General features: G+C 41.0%; 1 protein-coding gene across 1 annotated transcript in view; it reads right to left on the reverse strand.

Moving 5' to 3' along the window:
* Positions 1-19,112, reverse strand: part of STT3B (STT3 oligosaccharyltransferase complex catalytic subunit B) — a 90,562-nt gene that overhangs the window by 6,103 nt on the left and 65,347 nt on the right. The window contains exons 7-12 of the mRNA XM_075827175.1: positions 12,988-13,134; positions 12,525-12,573; positions 10,432-10,586; positions 9,013-9,224; positions 4,695-4,882; positions 3,559-3,730 (exon numbers count right to left, since the gene is read on the reverse strand). Coding sequence (XP_075683290.1) covers positions 3,559-3,730; positions 4,695-4,882; positions 9,013-9,224; positions 10,432-10,586; positions 12,525-12,573; positions 12,988-13,134 — 923 coding nt within the window. The remainder of the gene's footprint in view (positions 1-3,558; positions 3,731-4,694; positions 4,883-9,012; positions 9,225-10,431; positions 10,587-12,524; positions 12,574-12,987; positions 13,135-19,112) is intronic.

Raw genomic sequence — 19,112 nt, forward strand, 5'->3', positions numbered from 1 at the left:
AACTAGTCAACATTTGTGAGCGAAAGTACAGAAAAGGGAAGAACAAAAAAATCTATTTATGCTTATTGATCATGAGTCATCCACAATGAGTAGGATGAGGAGGGGGAAGGGGAGAAAAAATAAAAAAAAGGACATTCATTATGACCAGCCTATAATCCTACTGTGTTGATCCACAGGAAGGCAAAACCCCTTATGAGGCAGATGCCAATTTCCCCACAAAGGGAAAAATTTCAAGTTATATCAGATTAAAGCACTGGATCTACAGTCAATCTCCAGAATCTGGTACTCATAACTTATATTATACTATATATTACAAGAAAAGCATCACGGTCCTCCTTGAACTTGCACAATGAATCATCACAACATCCCGTGGCAGAGAGTTTAATACTTACTGCTCTTACAGTAAAGAACCCCCGACTATAAACACATCTAGAGGAAAAAGTTTTCACCATAGAGGATGCCCCCTGCTCTTGGTTACTGGTCTAGGTGCGAAAAGATAATTAACACTTTCCCGCCAAAGTCATTTTTTAGATTGTCACTTTCGTTTTTTCCTCCCCCACATTCCAAGAGCCATAGCTTTTTTATTTTTCCATCAATATTGCTGTACGCGGGCTTGTTTTTGCGGGACGAATTGTAGATTTTCACGGCACCATTTATTGTACCATATAATGTAGTGAGAAACTGAAAAAAATATTTGTGGGGTGGAATATGAAAAACAGCAATACCTCAATCTTGTTTTTACGGCGTTCACCGTGCGGTAAAAGAGTCATGTTAACTTTATTCTGTGGGTCAATAAGACTACGGTGATACCAAGTTTATATAGGTGTTTTTTTGTTGTTGTTTTTTTGTTACGTTTTCCTACTTTTACAAGGGAAAAAATGATTTTTAAAACTAAAATTTGTTTTGTCACCGAATTCTGAGAGCTATAACTTTTATTTTTTCTATTGATTGAGCAGTATGAGGGTTTATTTTTTGCGGAGCGAGCTGTAGTTTCTATTTTGGGGTACATGAAACTTTTCCAATTTTTTGTGGGAGATGAAGTGACCAAAAAACTGATTCTGCCGGTTTCCATTTTTTTTACGGCGTTCACCGTGCGGAATAAAGATATATTGTAATAGTTCAGACTTTTACGAACTAGTTGATACCATGTTCATATGTTCATTTAATTTATTTTTACATTGTGCTTGAAGTGCGAAAAGGTTTTTTTTTTGTTTTGTTTTTTTTTAATTAAAAAAAAACAAACCTTTATCTTTCTGTTAGTTTTACTTGTCTCCCTAGGGGACTTGAACCAGCGATTGTTGGATCGCTTGCATGATATACTGCAATACTAATGTATTGCAGTATATTGTGATACTGACAGTCTCCTATGAAGCCCTTCATAGTAGTACAAACATGGCAGACCTGGGGGCCTTCATCGGGACCCCATGCTGCCCCAACCAACGGCATCCCACGATTTCATCGGGGGGGCGTTGGAACTTTACAGCAGGGTCGTCTCTCGGTTTCTAGTCATTTAAATGCCGCGGCCGCAATTGATCACGGCATTTAACAAGATAAACGGGCGGGTTCCGGCTCGTTACCCTGAAGTGTCGGCTGTAACACAGCCGACACTCTCGTTCTATGGAGCGGGCTCAGCTCCGGATCCCGCTCCATATTCCCCTACCCGAAGTGCGCCGTATATATATATACGGTGGATGTTAAGGGAGTTCGTCACCAGAAATTTGCCTATCAAAGTAGCAGCACAGTAATATAGTGTAGCCACACCCGAATCCAACTTTTCTTCACATTTCTGCTAAATGGCTTTGTTGCAGTAAAAATCACATTCTTCATATGCAAATTACCTTTTTGGAGCAGCGAGGGTGTCACCGTTACTCCAAACAGCTCTACCTTCTATCCCTTCTTCTTTGATTAACAGGGCCCCATATTCTTCTGAGCGCACTCACGCCTTTACTTCTGAATCGACGCATACACAAAACAGCAGTGAAGTTTCACCGGTCTAATCAGCTCTACTGCGCATGCGCCCACGTCACACTACATCCGTGTGGTGAACTGCGCATGCACGCTCAGAAGAATACAGGACCGGGCGTGACCACGTCTTCTACACTGCCTGGCCCTGTCAATCAAACAGAACGGGAAGAATGGGTATAGAAGGTAGAGTAGTTTGGAGCAATGGTGAGGCTGCCTTTGCCCCAAAAAGCAAATGTGCATATGAAGAATAAAGTGATTTGCGCTGCAACGGAGCCACTCAACTGAAAGATAAAGAAAAATGTTATAATCAGGTGAGGCTACACTATATTACTGTGCTGCTTTGATAGGCCAATTTCTGGTGACAGACTCCCTTTAAACAGAGCTCTGTACTGTCCATTCATATTTGTACATTCTAATTAGACGTCTTTTTCAATACTGAATAACCCGAAGTTGATAACATTTCTTGGTACTACGATCCACCCATTCCTAATACTGTGAAACGTTGCTACGAGTGTGACGCGTTTGACTGTATGAAGAAGCGGAAATGGCGATTGGAGTGCTGCGGCCTCTTCAAACCGCTAATCGGTGGGGGGTGTTCACCGGACAACCCCTTTAATAGATTGGCAATTTCATCCTCCTCTACCATTACATCCAGATTATGTCTGAGAGGGCCAACACTTTAAAGAGTTTTAATGTGCAGCCGAGTGGTTAGAGGGTTCTGCTTTCCGAGTCCCCCATATCAGCCAGTGCACATGTGCATTTGAATGACATCCTACAGTTAGTTTAGTGTCTCCTGGTAATAACTAGGTTAACCTTCAGTATTACCCACCCTCAAACAGCTTATCATTGGGAACACCTAACAAAGATGACATCTAAACAGAACAGCCCCCGTGACAAACTAATTTAGCCCATATTACAGAGAAATAATCATTCTGGTATTAGTATTAAAGTGATGCTGCTCTGAAGGCAGCCACATCCAACACATCATATAGAAGACAGATCCACATTCCTAAATCCTCTTACCCCATGTGTATTGCTACACCCTATACATTTCTATGGAATCAGTACAAAGGCATGTTGGCTGTATGCACAATTCTTAACAGCAAAATCTTAACATTTGTCAGATTTAAGGGAAGAATAAATCCTGAAAGGTTCAAAACGAGAGTTTAGTTATATAAACTATGAAGGGAAAACACGTTGTTCGATGTTAAGCAGCCTCCACAATGCAGCTTTGTTGAAAAGTGAATTATTACCTTCGCACCACACTACAGAAAGACGAGACTTTCCAAATTCAAGGACAGTGGCTTTGTGCGCTTTCAAAAATATATCAGATCTGCGCGAGCTGAAACCTGGCCAGTTAGGACTACGGCTGGCACTGACCGTTTATCAATCAGATATAGACCGTTTCTATATACAGAGTAATAGTTTAGCATGATGCTTTGGTTGGAAAAACAACTCCTAACAATAGAAATTAAGTTTATGACAATATTTAGTTTTCTATTATGTATCCTACACTTCTATGATTTTGGCCTAGAGGTCATAGGAACGTGCAGATGTGAAAACCTATACACAAGTTTAGTTTTTCTATCTTACCAATGCTATGTGACTATTATTCCACGTGTTATTGTCTACCAGCGTTGTCCGATTAGCCATTCCTGCTATCTGGTAGCCATAATCCCACCAAGACATTACACGGGCATGTTCATCAGTATTTTGCCTTAGCCAGTAGTACGCTTCTCTGAAGTCATCCAAGATATTTCTTGTTCTGAAAGGAGACCAGTGATGTCAAAGTATTTATAACCACCATCAAGTTATTTCTTTCTAAATAAAATTAAAAAACAAAATGCTCCTACTTATAGTCTTTCAACTAGTGCAAATGAAACGTATACCATCTGAGTGACAAAGCAGTGTGAATACACACTAATGGGCCGCAAGATCTTTCAGGAACGACTTATGTAAGCTATCAATTGTGATCATTTTTAGGTACGCAATAAGGTCTAAGTTGGACAGTCTAAAAGGAACAAAAAAAGTACTCATACACAAGCAAGTTATGCCACAGCAAGGATTTCTAGAAATAGTAGTTTTCATGCGGGGATTCATCACATATCCTCACAAGGAACTTAAACCTCATTCTGGAATAGTGGGTAGACATGCAAACCATTCCTTTATGCCCTGGGTGGCCAGCACCCAGAGACGGTAGAGTATAGCACAAACCACAAGATGCACATTTCGGCTTCAATCACATCTGCGCTAGGGCTTCGTTCCGACTGAGCTTTCCATCGGAACGGAGCCCTGACCGACACAAACGGAAACCATGGGCTTCAGTTTCCATCACTATTGATTTAAAAATGACGGAACCCTTGAACAAACGGAAGCTATTGGCACCAAATCCGTTACCATTGAAATCAATGGTGATGGAAACTGAAACCTATGGTTTACGTTTGTGTCTGTCAGGGCTCCGTTCCGACCTGAAAGCTCAGAGGGAATGTCGGAACGGAGCCCTAGCCCAGATGTGAACAAAGCCTTAATGGCTTTCTGCTTTAATACAGCTGTTTCAGGCTTAACAACCTTCACCAGTGCAAAATATCAATGGCTCTATGGGAGGTAGCGTTGGGAGGTCTAGATCCTAAGTATATAACAAGGTTAGGGTGAAGAGGGCTGACCGGTACAAAAAAGCCCCTATACTCGAGCAACTGATCACAAAAACACATCAGGCTTCAGGTACTTACCCATCATGATTGTATGAAGCCAGCACCACACTGGGACTAGAGTAGGCATTGCTAGTCACCCATGTGCAATGTACAGCAAACATCATCAACAACATTAGCATCAACATGGTGACCACACTCTTTATGTTCGGTCCCAGGCCTTCTTCTGTCTTCTCCTGCTCAGAAACATGTTTCCTCACTTTTCCAGCCTGAATGGACACAGAGAGAATTAGTGCGGAGGTCCTCATAGTAACTCTGCCAACTGACAAGCTGCCATGATAAAAGTGGTATTTGAAGAGCAAGTTATTACAAGTAAAATGGGTCAACGTCTTTTTAGATAAAAACTTTAAGGTTTTCATCCGATAGACCGAGATAATGAAGCTCGAATTCACGTTGAAAGCCCTGATAAAGGCTTATTGCCTCTAATAATGTATTCTTTAGCTATACAGAATAAATTGAATCATTATAAAAGTTAACGGTCTTTATGTATCACTCTTCCCTAAGGGACATTGCTTGAAGTCCATCTTCCTACTGGTTCTCCCTAAGAAGAGTCAGCATTCCAGTAAGGCCACTTTCAAACGGCAGCATTCTGGTCAGTATTTTGAATCCGTATTTGCAAGACAAAACCAGGAGTGGGTCCATAACACAGAAGAGCTGCAAATCTTTCCATTATACATTTTCTGTGTAGGTTCCAGTCCTGGTATTGGCCTCCAAATACTAATCAGAATACTGAGAAAGTGGCCTAAGGCGGTGTCCCTGGCGCCAGACAACTTAAAATCGGTCTGTGTATAATATATCTCAGACCAAAAAGATCTGTCCAAAGATTAAAGAAGCAGTCCCATGAAATTGTTGTTGCTTTGCAGTTGCAGTTTGTAAAGGGCATCCTGTACATGTATATGCTATTTGTTTACCAAGAGTCTAGTTTTTAACCCCTTAATGACCGCCGATACGTCTTTTTACGGCGGTCATTAGTGGGCTTTATTCTAGAGCGCCGCCAAACTACGTCGCTGCATTAGAATAAAGTAAACAGAGCAGGGAGCCGTGAAATCTCCCTGCTCTCAGCTGCCAGAAGCAGCTGAGGGCTCGGGGCGTCCCTGCTCTGCCGGGTGAGATCGATATTAGTATCGATCTCACCCGTTTAACCCTTCAGATGCGGTGCACAATAGCGAGCACCGCATCTGAATGGTTTTGGAGAGAGGGAGGGAGCTCCCTCTCATCTCACTGACACCCGGCGATAAAATCGCCGAGTGTCTGTGTCTTCTATGGCAGCCGGGGGTCTAATAAAGACCCCCAGGTCTGCCTGCAGCGAATGCCTGCTAGATCATGCCGCAGGCATGACCTAGCAGATGCCTGTCCGTTTTAAACGGACAGGCAGTAATACACTGCAATACAAAAGTATTGCAGTGTATTATAATAGCGATCGGAGGATAGTGAAGTCCCCTAGTGGGACTAGTAAAAAAGTAAAAAAAGTTTAATAAAGTTAATTAAAAAAAAAAGTGAAAAAAAAAAAATGAAAAACCCAGCTTTTCCCCTTACAAAATGCTTTACTATTAAAAAAAACTACAATAAAGCAAAAAAGTTACACATATTTGGTATCGCCGCGTCCGTAACGACCCCGACTATAAAGCTGTTACATTATTTAACCCGCACTGTGAACGCCGTAAAAAATAAAATAAAAAACAATGGAAAAATTGCTGTTTTCTGTTAATCCTGACTTAAAAAAAATGTGATAAAAAGTGATCAAAAAGTCGCATCTACTCTCAAATGGTACCAATAAAAACTGCAAGTCGTCCCGCAAAAAACAAGACCTTATACAGCTATGCCGACGCAAAAATAAAAAAGTTACAGCTCTTCGAATGTGACAATGGAAAAATCTAAAAAATGGCTTGGACATTAGGGCCCAGAATGCCAGCAGGGGGAAGGGGTTAAAACACTGGCTCCGTTCGGCTCCCCCTTGTGGTCATGCGATCTCTAATCTGGCTGGCTGATTAATACCGCATTATGTGTAGACCGGAAGCCGGTTTGTCTACGCAAGTCTATGAGACTCACATTCTGAGTCTCAGACTTACATAGAGAAAACTGCTTCCGTTACACACATTTAATGTTTCGGGTTAGCCAATACTCAAGGTCATGTTCTTGACTCCTGAACGCTACATTTAAAGGCTGTGGACACCTTCTGGTTCTTTAATTTTTTTGTATTTAAACTGAAATGCCTTTTATTTTGGCAAAGAAAAAAAAAAAAAACACCTTTTGGAATGAACTTTTATCAAAAGCACATAAAAGTTGCAGAAAGCCACTGACTCAAATCCATCAGTGAGCTGCCCTGACGGATCGGCTGACAGCGACTCCTGTGTGCTCCTGGGTGATTTTCGAAGCTCAGTTCTAATCAAGTGAAAGTGGATCCTATTGTGTCCCCTTCCCCAAGAGAAGCATTGAAGGTATTTGGAAACCTGTCCAAAAGTAATTTTGGTTTAAAAAAAGAAAAACGGAGCATAAAGACTAAGGGCAGCATATTATAAGTACTCTATGGAGCGAGTGGACAAGCATTTTTACCTCTGACAGTTTATTTGTAAACCTTGTTAGAATTCATGCAATGGTTTCCAGAGAAGTATAGATTCATTTATTGCTTGTAGTAAAATGAATCGCAGTCTATGAGTAGTAAACACAAACCCGTAAGACAGGTCAACTAGGTCTACTGCTGCCTTGGCAGCAGACGGGTTAAGTTGAACTCACCAGATGTGTTGTTGCTGCCAGATATTCCCAGGTGGCCTCTTGGCAGACTAACGTTCATAATGTAACACTTACACGGCAGCAAGCAACGTAGCCTTCACCCTGCTGAGTGGCAACCAGCATGGAAAATAATCTGACATACATAATGATAATTGTATAATCAAACCGTGCTCCCCCGCACCGACTGCCTAGACAAGTACTTATTTTGTTGAGTAATTAAAAGTAGGAAAAAAATGTGAATTGCTATTGTCTGCACTTCTTGTAGAGGTGGTTACACAATGCAGAGATGAAACACTGCTCGCAACTCCACATCTATTACAGCTAGCCATGCTTATCAGGGAAAGAAACAGTCAATCAATGAAAAGCCGATCAGACTGGAGCAAAAGTACATCTTTTAAATATTTTTAAGAGTAGGTTAAAGCGGCTAATGTTCTTTATGACACTTTCCGGTCACGGTTTCTCAGATACAGTATCATTTAATTGTTCGGGGACGTATGCAAGCGTTCCGTAGCCTCCTCAGAAAGGTATTAATCTGGATCATAAAGCAGAGAGAAGTCTGAAAGAAAAGGCTGATTTGCCTACATTTAAAATTAGGTCTATACAGTCGTACCCTTCAACTCTACCCAGAAATGATAAATGGAAATTCGACCCAAAGCCAACTTGCCTGAAGATCCTAAGGTCAATATCAGAGCAGTTTTGTCCCAACTAGCTCTTCTACCAGCAGATCAGTTCATAAAAGTATAAAGGCAAGTTCACACACGGCAGATTTGCTGCAGACATTATCTGAATAGGTTTGTAGAATCCATGCATATGCTGCAGAAATAGCCCCATGCAGATGTATGGAACAAATTTTCAGTTGTAGAAATTTGAAAACAGAAATGTGAATATACCCTAATGCCAGTTGCACACGACCGATGTGCCACTCGGGCTGTTTTTAACACCATCCAATAGTCTTCACGGACCCATTCACTTTAGCGGGTGAATCGGGTCCATGAAAACTGATCAGATTCTCCGATCCGCAGAAAATTTAGAACATGTCCTATCCTTCCACGGATCACTAACGGGACTCTGGGAGCGCACACTGTTGTCTGCATGAGGCATTAAGGCCTGCATGACTCCCCTGGACACTGCTGCATAGGAGACCCTTTTGACCAGGTGTTTGCGAATTTATACAACCCAAAAAACTAGAATTAAAAAAGGAAATTCGTGAGTCGAGTTCAGTATATTGAAGTAATGACTTGGAATTCGTGCAGCAGAAATTTTAGGAGCACTCACTACCTTGTGGTGTGGGGTACTCTCCGGCTTGATTTTTATTACATTTTTTTAAACTTCATGGGGTGGTAACTCTAGATTACATTTTTATAATAAATGTTGAATGACCCACCCCCCCCCAGATATATTCTGGGCTTTAGAAGGGCAAAGTCATTTAATAATCGACCCTAAAATAAAAGTGTAAAATGTAAAACAATTTTGTACATTGGATCAATAAAAATGCTTAAAAAAGAAAAGAAAAATATTGGACAAAAATTGTTTTTCCCTTAATGTGGTTAATCCATCTTCGATCAAACCAGAGTAGGAGAGAATACAACAGGCAAATCAGAAGAATTACCTTATCATAAAGGTTTCCTGAATTCCTTTTATCATCCTCATCACTGCTGTCTTCTAATGGTGGATTTTCTCTTTTCATATCATCACCCAAATAATGTTCAAAGACATTCGAGAAAGCAATGGCAGAAAGCATGCAGACCACAGGAGTCAAGGTTAACATCAAACGGACCATCACACCGGCAAAATATACTGCACTGATGGCATATAAAGCAACTGTAGAGGAAAAAAAAAACAATGTATTTAACTGTCCCACTAACAACATGATAAATATCTACAACAATACACGCTGCTTAGACGCAATCCCCTTGCAGTTTGTAAGAACTCCGTAATTATATACCCGTAACGGTGTTACTAAGATTACAATATAAATCTCTCGCATACATAAAATACAACAATTCAGCAGGATGTCCTTCCAGCAGAGGAGCAGTTCAATAACTTGTTCTGGCAGTGACAGGCAGAAGGGGTGACATTGGGTTAAACAAGCAAGTTATAAAAAAAAATAAAAAAAATGCTATAGGAAAACCAACTGCTTTAACTCCTTATGGTAAAGAATATCATCAGAACTAGTGCACACGAAGACGCTAGCTTATCGCATAGCAAACATTAGGGAGACTGACAGCACTCAGCCCGCCAAAACCGATTCACTTGAGAAAACGCAAAGTGTTAGGCTGGGTTCACACGAGCATGTTACGTCCGTAATGGACGGAACGTATTTCGGCCGGAAGTCCCGGACCGAATACTGCCTCGCTGCCGGACAATTGTCCCCTACTGTAATCATGTTTTCAGTATGGGATAGTAGTTCCACAGAGAGGCAGGGACTCCTAGCGTCGTACATAACTATGATGCTAGGAGCCCGGCTCCCTGCAGTGTGTTCGGTCCAGGACTTGTGGCTGAAATACGTTCCGTCCATTATGTACATAACATGCTCGTGTGAACCCAGCCTTAGACGTCTTCCTCGGATAACAGATTAGTAGAAGTTTAGAGGTGCACATACCCTATAAACTAATGTTTTCAGTGTATCCTGGTGCATGGACCCCCACCGATCACTAGAACTGAAGGGCTACAGTCTCTGTCTTCACTTGAAGATCTTCATGAGTGAAGCCGACGGGGCATCACATTTGCATTGATTTCTATGGGATTGCCGTCAGGTTCACTTGGAAATAAGGTATTTAACAAGAGAAGCGGACAGAAGCTGAAACACTGTGCTTACCAGAGCACCATTACCTCTTTATTGGAGACGGAGGGTCTGAACGATATGACGGGCTTAAAAAAAAAAAAAAGAAGCGTGCGTCGCTGATGTCAATTCTAGGTCGAGTTATTAGACATGAAAGATGACCTGGGCTTCCCCCTCCTAGTCTGTCTCTTATAAGCTACATACAAATACTGAAAAAAACCACAAGTAGTTCTGGGCAGTACTTACCAAATACTCTTTCATCGTTGATATTCTTTATACAGAACCAAAGCCCTGCAGGAAAGGTACAGACTAATATATGAAGGTCAAAAAAGAAAGAAACCCAAGTTGTTGGCTGATGTTCAGATACCGAAGCAATAATGGGGATGTGAATTTTTGCATACCTTTAAAAAAAAATTACAAAAAATCACAAACAGCTATGGTTACATTTATAACACTTAAATCTACCCTATACTCGAGACCGCAGTGTACAATGTTCCACTCATTAATGCTTGCAAACTGCAAATTTTAACCCTTTTCCTGCCAAGGATGTCATGACTTTAAACGCTTGCTGTGCTAAGAATATAATGACTAGCGTTCAGATCTTTATCGCATTAAAGCCCAGAATCTTCGCTTTCAAAATGATACCAATATTCTAGGCGCAATATTCGGGGTGCAGCACTTGTTTGACGTTGAGGAGCAGTAAGAAAAGTTTTACTTCCTGATTTTGTGTCTGTGTAAGGCCCCATGCACACGACTTTTTCATACATCTGTAGATAGTCAGTAAATACGGTCCGCATTGCATCTTTTATGGATCCACAAAAAAAAAAAACGGAGGATTCTAGGGTAATCCTCTGGTGTTGCATAGCAAAGCTTCCGTAATTACGGACAGCTACAGATGCACAACCGTAGCCGTCCGTAATTACGTAAGCGCCCTTAGACTTCTATGGAGAGTCTGTGCCGTAATTACAGAAAAAAAAACAAATAGAAAAAAACAAACGACATGACCTATCATTTCTATGCCATGGACACCCATCCGTAAAAATATAGAAAGGTGTCCGTAGCCCATAGAAATGAACGGGTCCGTGATTACGTGTGCATATATATATATATATATATAAATAAAATCATTCCTTGCAACTAATCAGACCGTTTACCGAGTCCACGACTCAGATTTTTAGCGGTATCAGGATTGCAGATCTTTTTGTGCTCTTCATCTTTGATAATTTTGTTAAGATCTATGCATGTTGACAGCCACAAATATGAAATGTTACATTTTTTTGCAATGCGTTACCCTTTTAAGCAAAATTACATGAAGGCGCCATGATCCTACAATGCTGGGTGGCAATTTTTACAATGTGCCAGGTGTCTCACAAAATATAGGAGTATGTAGGTATCGTATATGATTTTTATATTATAATATTTCAGCTTAAATGTGTTTATGAAACGTGTGAAAATTGTCCTGCCAGTGAAAGAGTTAATAGTTACACTACCCCCTCCTCTCGGTTCTTCCCATTACATAGGGAAATGAAGGTACAGGCTGCAGATTATCATTACGAGAGACTCCAGCAGTTTAACTGTCAATGTGTTATTCAGATTACTCCATGAGTAAATTGTTGCCAGGAACCAAACGTTGAAGTCACTGAACCTGATGTTAATGACGACCTCCTAAATACAGGCTAAACTGTTTGGCCATTCTTAAACCGCTAAGCGGCCGGTATTTTCACAGGGATCTGAGGTATAAAGACAGCGCTGATTACCATTTCAGTCCAAAACATTTTAGGAAACACCTGCCAAATGCTTGGATACCAATTGCATCTAACAAGGGACGTGCCTTGCAATTTTACAGGTCAGTTTGCGGTTTAGATGCCTGATCCTCCCCGGCTGTTGAGCTGGCTAAGCTTTCCCATCCGGAGAACGTAATACCAGCCGGCTACTGGTAATGTAAAACATCTCAGGACAGCGAGAGAAGCCGGACACAATCTAGATTACTTGCATACGCCGAAAAATGAAATATTTTAGTTTTATGACATCACTGTCCAATGACCACTACATTGTAAAATGGTATACCTATGTGATCTTCATAGAGACAATTTTTAAGGACTATTTACCGAGTAGTCAAAAACGAGTTAAAATGCCTAAATTACAAGAAATAATTTTTAGTGGCTCCTATGAAGATTGGGGAAGTTCTATGTACATCTTTGTGAACAAAGCCTAAGAGAAATATCCAACTTCTGATTTTAGTATATGGCAAATTTGTGTGAAAAAAAACAAACAAAAAACAACCCAAAATAGTTTGGATAATGCAAAAACCAATTTTTAGATGCTTCTGCTATCCTTACCCTGTATCCCAAAGAGAATAAAACCTTCCACTCCAAGGAGCAATGTACCCTGGAAAACAAGATTGCGAATTAAAAAAAATTAATAATAATACATTTCAATGGAAATACGACACTTTAAAATAAAAAAATCCTGCACTTGAGACGTAGACAGAGGTATCTTAGAGCGGGTTCTACCATCAGTGAAATGGATAATGTAATACTTATGGCAGTATGGGGAGGAAGATCGGTTGGTATCATGGAAGCGTTTCTCCACACTCACGTAATGGACAGAAATACTTTAATCATAAATTACTTATTTGGGAATTTCATCTAGATCACCTGCCTATCAATTTCTCACCTGGGTGACTAAATAGGATATGCCGGGAGGAAGAACAACGTGTGTGTTGTAACGGTGTGTGGAGTGTTTCTAGGAAATCAAATGCTAATATCATGCGGCTTTCATTTGGGACGCAGTCCCGCTTACCTGTGTAGGTTAAGTAGATAACGGTTAGGAAGACGACTCCAGCAGCGAGAGACACTCCCAGAAAGAAGAGAGTCTGAAACTCCTGCTTTGTAAGCTTGTCTCGGAGGTACTGTAGTAAAGCATATGCCTGCAGCAGAGCAAAAACTCCTGAAACGAACAGAAAAAAAACAGATGTTCCATTGTGATTGTTAATATCCCAAGATACAAAATGTGTTTACTCTTACTTAACGGTTAAAAAAAACAAAAAAAAAAACCTGAAAACCAAAATAAAAAAAAAACGAAAACACATCAGTCCAGTTTTAGGTTTAGTAATCTAAATTCACAGGAAGGTTTACCCATAGCAACGGTATCCTCTCCGTAATGCACTGTTTTTTGTAATCTCCTGTAAACTCTGTAAATACATCATGGGTACAGTCTCACACTGGCCGTGGTGTGTCAGACGAGGCGCGGGTGAAAACCACGCCAACATCCAGTTCAGTGCGGTTTTCTAATTGATTGTTACCGTGTGGTTTTGAGTGTAAAATAGTAGTTTACCTGCAAAATCGTGCAGTGCGGGTCTTTCCAGTAACGGCCAAATTTTATTTGCAAGTAAACAGTCGTTTTACTCGCAAAACCACAAAGCCAGTAACAATCAAATTTAAAAAGTGCGCCAAACAGCATGTAGGTGCGGTTTTAGCCGTACCGCACCCGCTATGTGAAACCATTGTGTAAAAACATTCACCATTTATGTTAATTCTCTGTAATTTGATGGTTAAATGTAACCGGCTATAGCGGTTACATTATCTTTTTGCGGCAGGTTGCATCATAAAAGCATTTCTCTTGGTTTCACTTTATCTGGTAATAACGTCGGAATGCTTTCACATATCCATCCGATTCGGAGACTTTTCTCAAGACACATTGGACTTTGTTACTGCCAAAATTTGCTCGATACAATCAGTATTTAATTGTGAAAAACACCAAAATTCTGCGAAAAATTGCAAAGATTACCATTTTTCGAAATTTAAACGTATCTGCTAGTAAGACAGGCAGTTCTACCACACAAAATTCTTGCCAATTAACATCCCCCATACATTACATTGGCATTGTTTTTTGAATATCGTTTTTACAAGGCTTAGAACTTTATCAGCAATTTCTCACATTTTCAAGAAAACGTCAAAAGGCTGTTTTTACAGGGGCCAGTTCAGTTGTGAAACTTCACCCCTCAAAGTTTTCAAAACAGCATTTAGAAAGTTTCTTAACCCTTTAGAAATTTCACAGGAATGAAAGCAAAGTAGAGGTGAAATTTACAAATTATTTTTTTTTTGCAGAAATTCATTTTTAATCCATTTTTTTTGTAACAAAGTTTTACCAGAGAAATGTTACTCAATATTCATTGCCCAGGTTCAGCAGTTTTTAGAAACATCCCACATGTGGTCCTAGTGTGCTAATGGACTGAAGCACCTGCCTCAGAAGCAAAGGAGCACCTAGAGGATTTTGGGCCCCCTTTTTATTAGAAAATATTTTAGGCACCATGTCAGGTTTGAATGGCTCTTGCGGTGCCAAAACAGTGGAAATCCCCCAAAAGTGATCCAACTTGGGAAACTAGACCGCTCAAGGAAATCTCTAGGGTTATAGTTAGCATTTTGACCGCACAAGTTTATTGCAGAAATTATTGGAGGTAGGCCGTGAAAATTAAAATTACACTCTTTCATAGAAAATGTAGGTTTGTTCTAATTTCCACAAGGACTAAAAGGAGAAAAAGCACTTTCTCCAGCGTAAAACAATACCCCATATGTTGTCATAAACAGTTGTTTGTACACACTGCAGGACTCACAATGGAAAGAGCGCCATTTGACTGAGCACAAATTTAGCAGGAATGGTTTGCGGAGACCATGTAGAATCTTGCAAAGCCCCTGAGGGGACAAAACAAAAAACGCCCAAAAAAGGGACTCCATTCAGGAAACTGCACCCCTTGAGGAATTAATCTATGGGTGTAGTGAGAATTTTGACCCGAAGATTTTAGTAGAATTTGGGCAGTGAAAATAAAAACAATCCTTTTCCTCAATAAGATGTAGCTTTAGCTCAAAATCTTTCATTTTCTCAAAAAAGGAAAAAAAAACAAACAAAAAAACACATGTTTGTAAAGCAACTTCTCTGGAGTAAGGCAATACCCCATATGTGCTCATAATTGTTTGGGCACACAGTAGGGCTCAGCAAGGAAGGAGCGCCATTTGGTTTTTGGAGTAGATTTAGCTTGATTTCTTTCTTGGCGCCATGTCGCATTTGCAAAGCCCCAAAGGTACCAGTACAGTGGAAACTCTCCAAAAGTGACTCCATTCACAAAACTACACCCCTTGAAGAATTCATCTACGGGTTTAGTGAGCATTTTGACCACACAGATGTTTCATAGATTGTTAGAATTGGGCAGTGAAAATAAAAAACAATCCTTTTTCTTCAACAAGACGTAGCTTTAGCTCAACATTTATCATTTTCTCAACAAAAAGGAAAAAAAGAACCCAAACGTTTCTAAAGCAATTTCTCCCGAGTACGGCAATACCCCATATGTGGTCATAAACTGCTGTTTGGGCACACGGCAGGGCTCATAAGGGAAGCAGCGGCATTTGGCTTTTGTAGTACAGGTTTTGCAGGATTGGTTACTGGTCGCTATGTCGCATTTGCAAACCCCTGAGGGACCAAAACAGTGGAAACCCCCCAGAAGTGACCCCATTTTGGAAACTACACCCCTCAAGGTATTCACCTAGGGGTGTAGCGGGCCTGTTAACCCCACAGGTGTTTTGCAGAAATTAGTGTGTACTCTATGTTGCAGAGTGAAAACTGGATTTTTTCCATACATATGCCAATATGCGTTGCCCAGCTTGTGCCACCATAACAAGACAGCTCTCTAATTATTACATGGTGTTTCCCGGTTTTAGAAACACCCTACATGTGGTCGTAATCTTTTGCCTGGACTATCGACAGGGCTCAGAAGTGAAAGAGTATTATGCGGAGTTGAGGCCTTAGGCTACATTCACACGGGCGTATAAGATTCACGCGCGTGAAAAAAACTCGCAAAGCGCATCTTTTTTTTTTCTAATTATTTTCAATTGAATTGATGCGCAAATCATGCACCGCACACTGATGTGCATCCGTGTGCAGTGCGTGATTTTTACACACCAATGGACTTCAATGGGCGATGGGTATAGGACATGCAGTGAGTTTCACGCAACGGACATGCTGCATGAAAACTCCTGCATGCGTGAAATCAATGGGTCCGAGTGCTGCGCGCGATTTCCATGCGCAGCACACGGATATTACTTACGTTCGTGTGAATGGGCCCTAATTTGGCAACTTACACAATATTGGTTCACAATTGCAAAGGCTCGGATGTGAAATAATAAAAAGAAACCTCTGAGAAGTGACCCCATTTTGGAAACTATACCCCTCAAGGCATTTATTATGGGGTGTAGTAAGCATTTTCACCCCACAGGTCTTTTTCATAAATATCTAAAATTTTTCCTTAGATATGCCATTTCAGTGGCAAATATGTCGTGCCCAGCTAGTGCCACTGGAGACACACACCCCAAAAATTCTTAAAAGGGTTTTCCCGGGTATGACAGTGCCATATATGTGGAAGTAAAACAGCTGTTTGGGCACGCTGCAGGGCTCAGAAGGGAGGGAGCACCATTTAGCTTTTGGAGCGTGGATTTTGCTTGGTAGTAGTTTTGTTTGAGTATTACTGGTATTTTAGATTATAATGTGAGGGTACATGTAAGCTGGGCAGAGTACATCAGGGGCATAGTCAGGTGGTATAATAATGGGGTAAACCATAAAATAATCCATAAATATTTGTTACGCTGTGAAGTAATCCTTTCTGCACAGGCCAGTGTCGGACTGATAGATGGTGTCCTTTCTTATCCCCTTTAGGTCCAAACTCCGCACCTTTGCAGTGTAGGGAATTTTGCTGGGAAGTTTTGTCCTCGTATAATATGGGCACCCTCGTTTGGGCCCTCCCCTTCCTGGTTCCCTAATTTTAGGGCCTTGATAAATCACCACTTGAAACAGAAGAAGTGTTCCCCTTGGGCCTGCACATTTCTCTTTCCTGACTTATTGGAGCCTTAACTTATTTTATTTTTTCATAGACAGTGATATGAGGGCTGTTTTTTAGCGGGACGAGCTGTAGTTCTTATTGGTACCATTTTGGGGTACATGCAACTTTTTGATCACTTTTTATCCTATTTTTGGGATGCAAGGTGATCTCAAAACAGCAATTCTGGCATCGTTTTTTAGGGTTTTTTTTTATATAGCGTTCACCAATTACATGTTAACTTTATTCTGCGGGCCAGTACAATTCCAGTGATACGCAATTTATAGCACTATGTTTTATAACTTTTTGCACAATAAAATTACTTTTGTAAAAGAGAATGTATTTTTTCTGTCGCCATGTTGTAAGAGCCATAATTTTTTTTTTTTTTTTGTCGAAGCTGTATGAGGGCTTTTTTTGCAAGACGAGCTATAGTTTTTATAGGTACCATTTTTGGATACATGCGACTTTTTGATCACTTTGTATTTACAATTTTTGGAAGACAAAGTGACCCAAAAAAAACAAACGCTCACAATATTTTTTATATTTTTTACAGCGTTCAATGCGCAGGACAAAACATAATATTTTTATAGTTCAAGTTGTTACGGACGCGGCGATACCAAATATGTATGGTTTTATTTTTTTTCAATAATAAATGACTTGATAAGGGAAAACAGGTGATCGTGTTTTATTTTATTACTTGAAACTTTTTATTTTTTATAACTTATTTTTACTTTTTTTTTCTTAAGTCCCACTAGGGCACTTGAAGGTCCAACTGTTTGATTGATGTTCTAATACATTGCACTACCTATGTAGTGCAATGTATTAGAATGGTCAGTTCACTGACAGCAAGCCAATCAGGCTCCGCCTCCAGTCAGGGCCTAATCGGCTTCCGTAATGGCAGACAGGCCATTGTTAGGCCTCCTGTTACCATAGTAGCAGTCGGCAGCCATGCCATCGAATTGCTACAAACCACTAAAATGCAGCGATCGCTACATCTAAGGGGTTAATGGTACGAATTGGAACTAGCTCCAGTTCCAGCTGTTACAGCAGGGTGTCTGCTGTAACATACAGTGGGCACCCACTGCTTATTATGCCGGCTCAGCTTCTGAGCCAGCACCATCTTGCCGATGGTACCGGAAGCTTTTTAGGCCCCGCCTCCAAGCGGGGCATAGGAGGCTTCCATTACTGGCAGACCGGGAGGCCAGTATTAGGCCTCCGGTTGCTATTGCAGCCACCGGCAACCCAGCGATCACGTTGCTGGGGTGCCGGAGGCTAAAAACCCCTCACATGCTGCGCTCTCTTGAACGCAGCATCTGAGGGATTAATCAGACTGATCGGAGGGTAGCTCCGGTCATGGCCGTTACATCAGGGTGCCAGCTGTAACATACAGCTGGCACCAGGCGGTGATGGTGCGTGCTCAGCTCCCGAGTCCGCACTATCACCGTGACTTAATAGCACTACGCTTTGCAGGAAACCCTGCCCTGTAGCGCCGTATATATACGGTGGATATCGGGAAGGGGTTAATGAGGACGACTGTAGAAAAAACAAACACCCCAAATTACCTAAATACAACTTTCTCTTCACTCTATTTGTTCTGCTGATTTATAGTTATCCTTGAGAAGTTGGGTAGAGCTGAAACTTCAATGTGCAAATATACAAACACATGGCCACTATGGCCCTGTACACATCTGCTTTGTGGTTTCGTTTATAAGCTCTGCCGGATTAGTGGTGAAACAGATACCAACTGCACGCAACGGACCCCAATTACTCATAATTGGGTCCATTGAGGTACCGCCAGCAAGAAGAGACGTGAAATTTTACAGATCTGTCGGCGGAGGCTCTGAACTGAGCCTCTGGAAGCAGTGTGAACAGAGCCTGTAAGCCACTTAGGCTACATTCACAGGAGCGTATCAGATTCACGCGAGTGAATCTGGTGCGTATGTGTTGCGTTATCGTATCTGTGCTTTGCGAGCGGCATGTGTCATTCACACACTCGCAAAGCACATCTTTTTAATTTTTTTTATTTTCAATTGAATTGATGCGTAAATTACGCACCCATTGA

This window comes from Rhinoderma darwinii, chromosome 5 (assembly GCF_050947455.1).
Source record: "Rhinoderma darwinii isolate aRhiDar2 chromosome 5, aRhiDar2.hap1, whole genome shotgun sequence".
Taxonomy (NCBI): domain Eukaryota; kingdom Metazoa; phylum Chordata; class Amphibia; order Anura; family Rhinodermatidae; genus Rhinoderma; species Rhinoderma darwinii.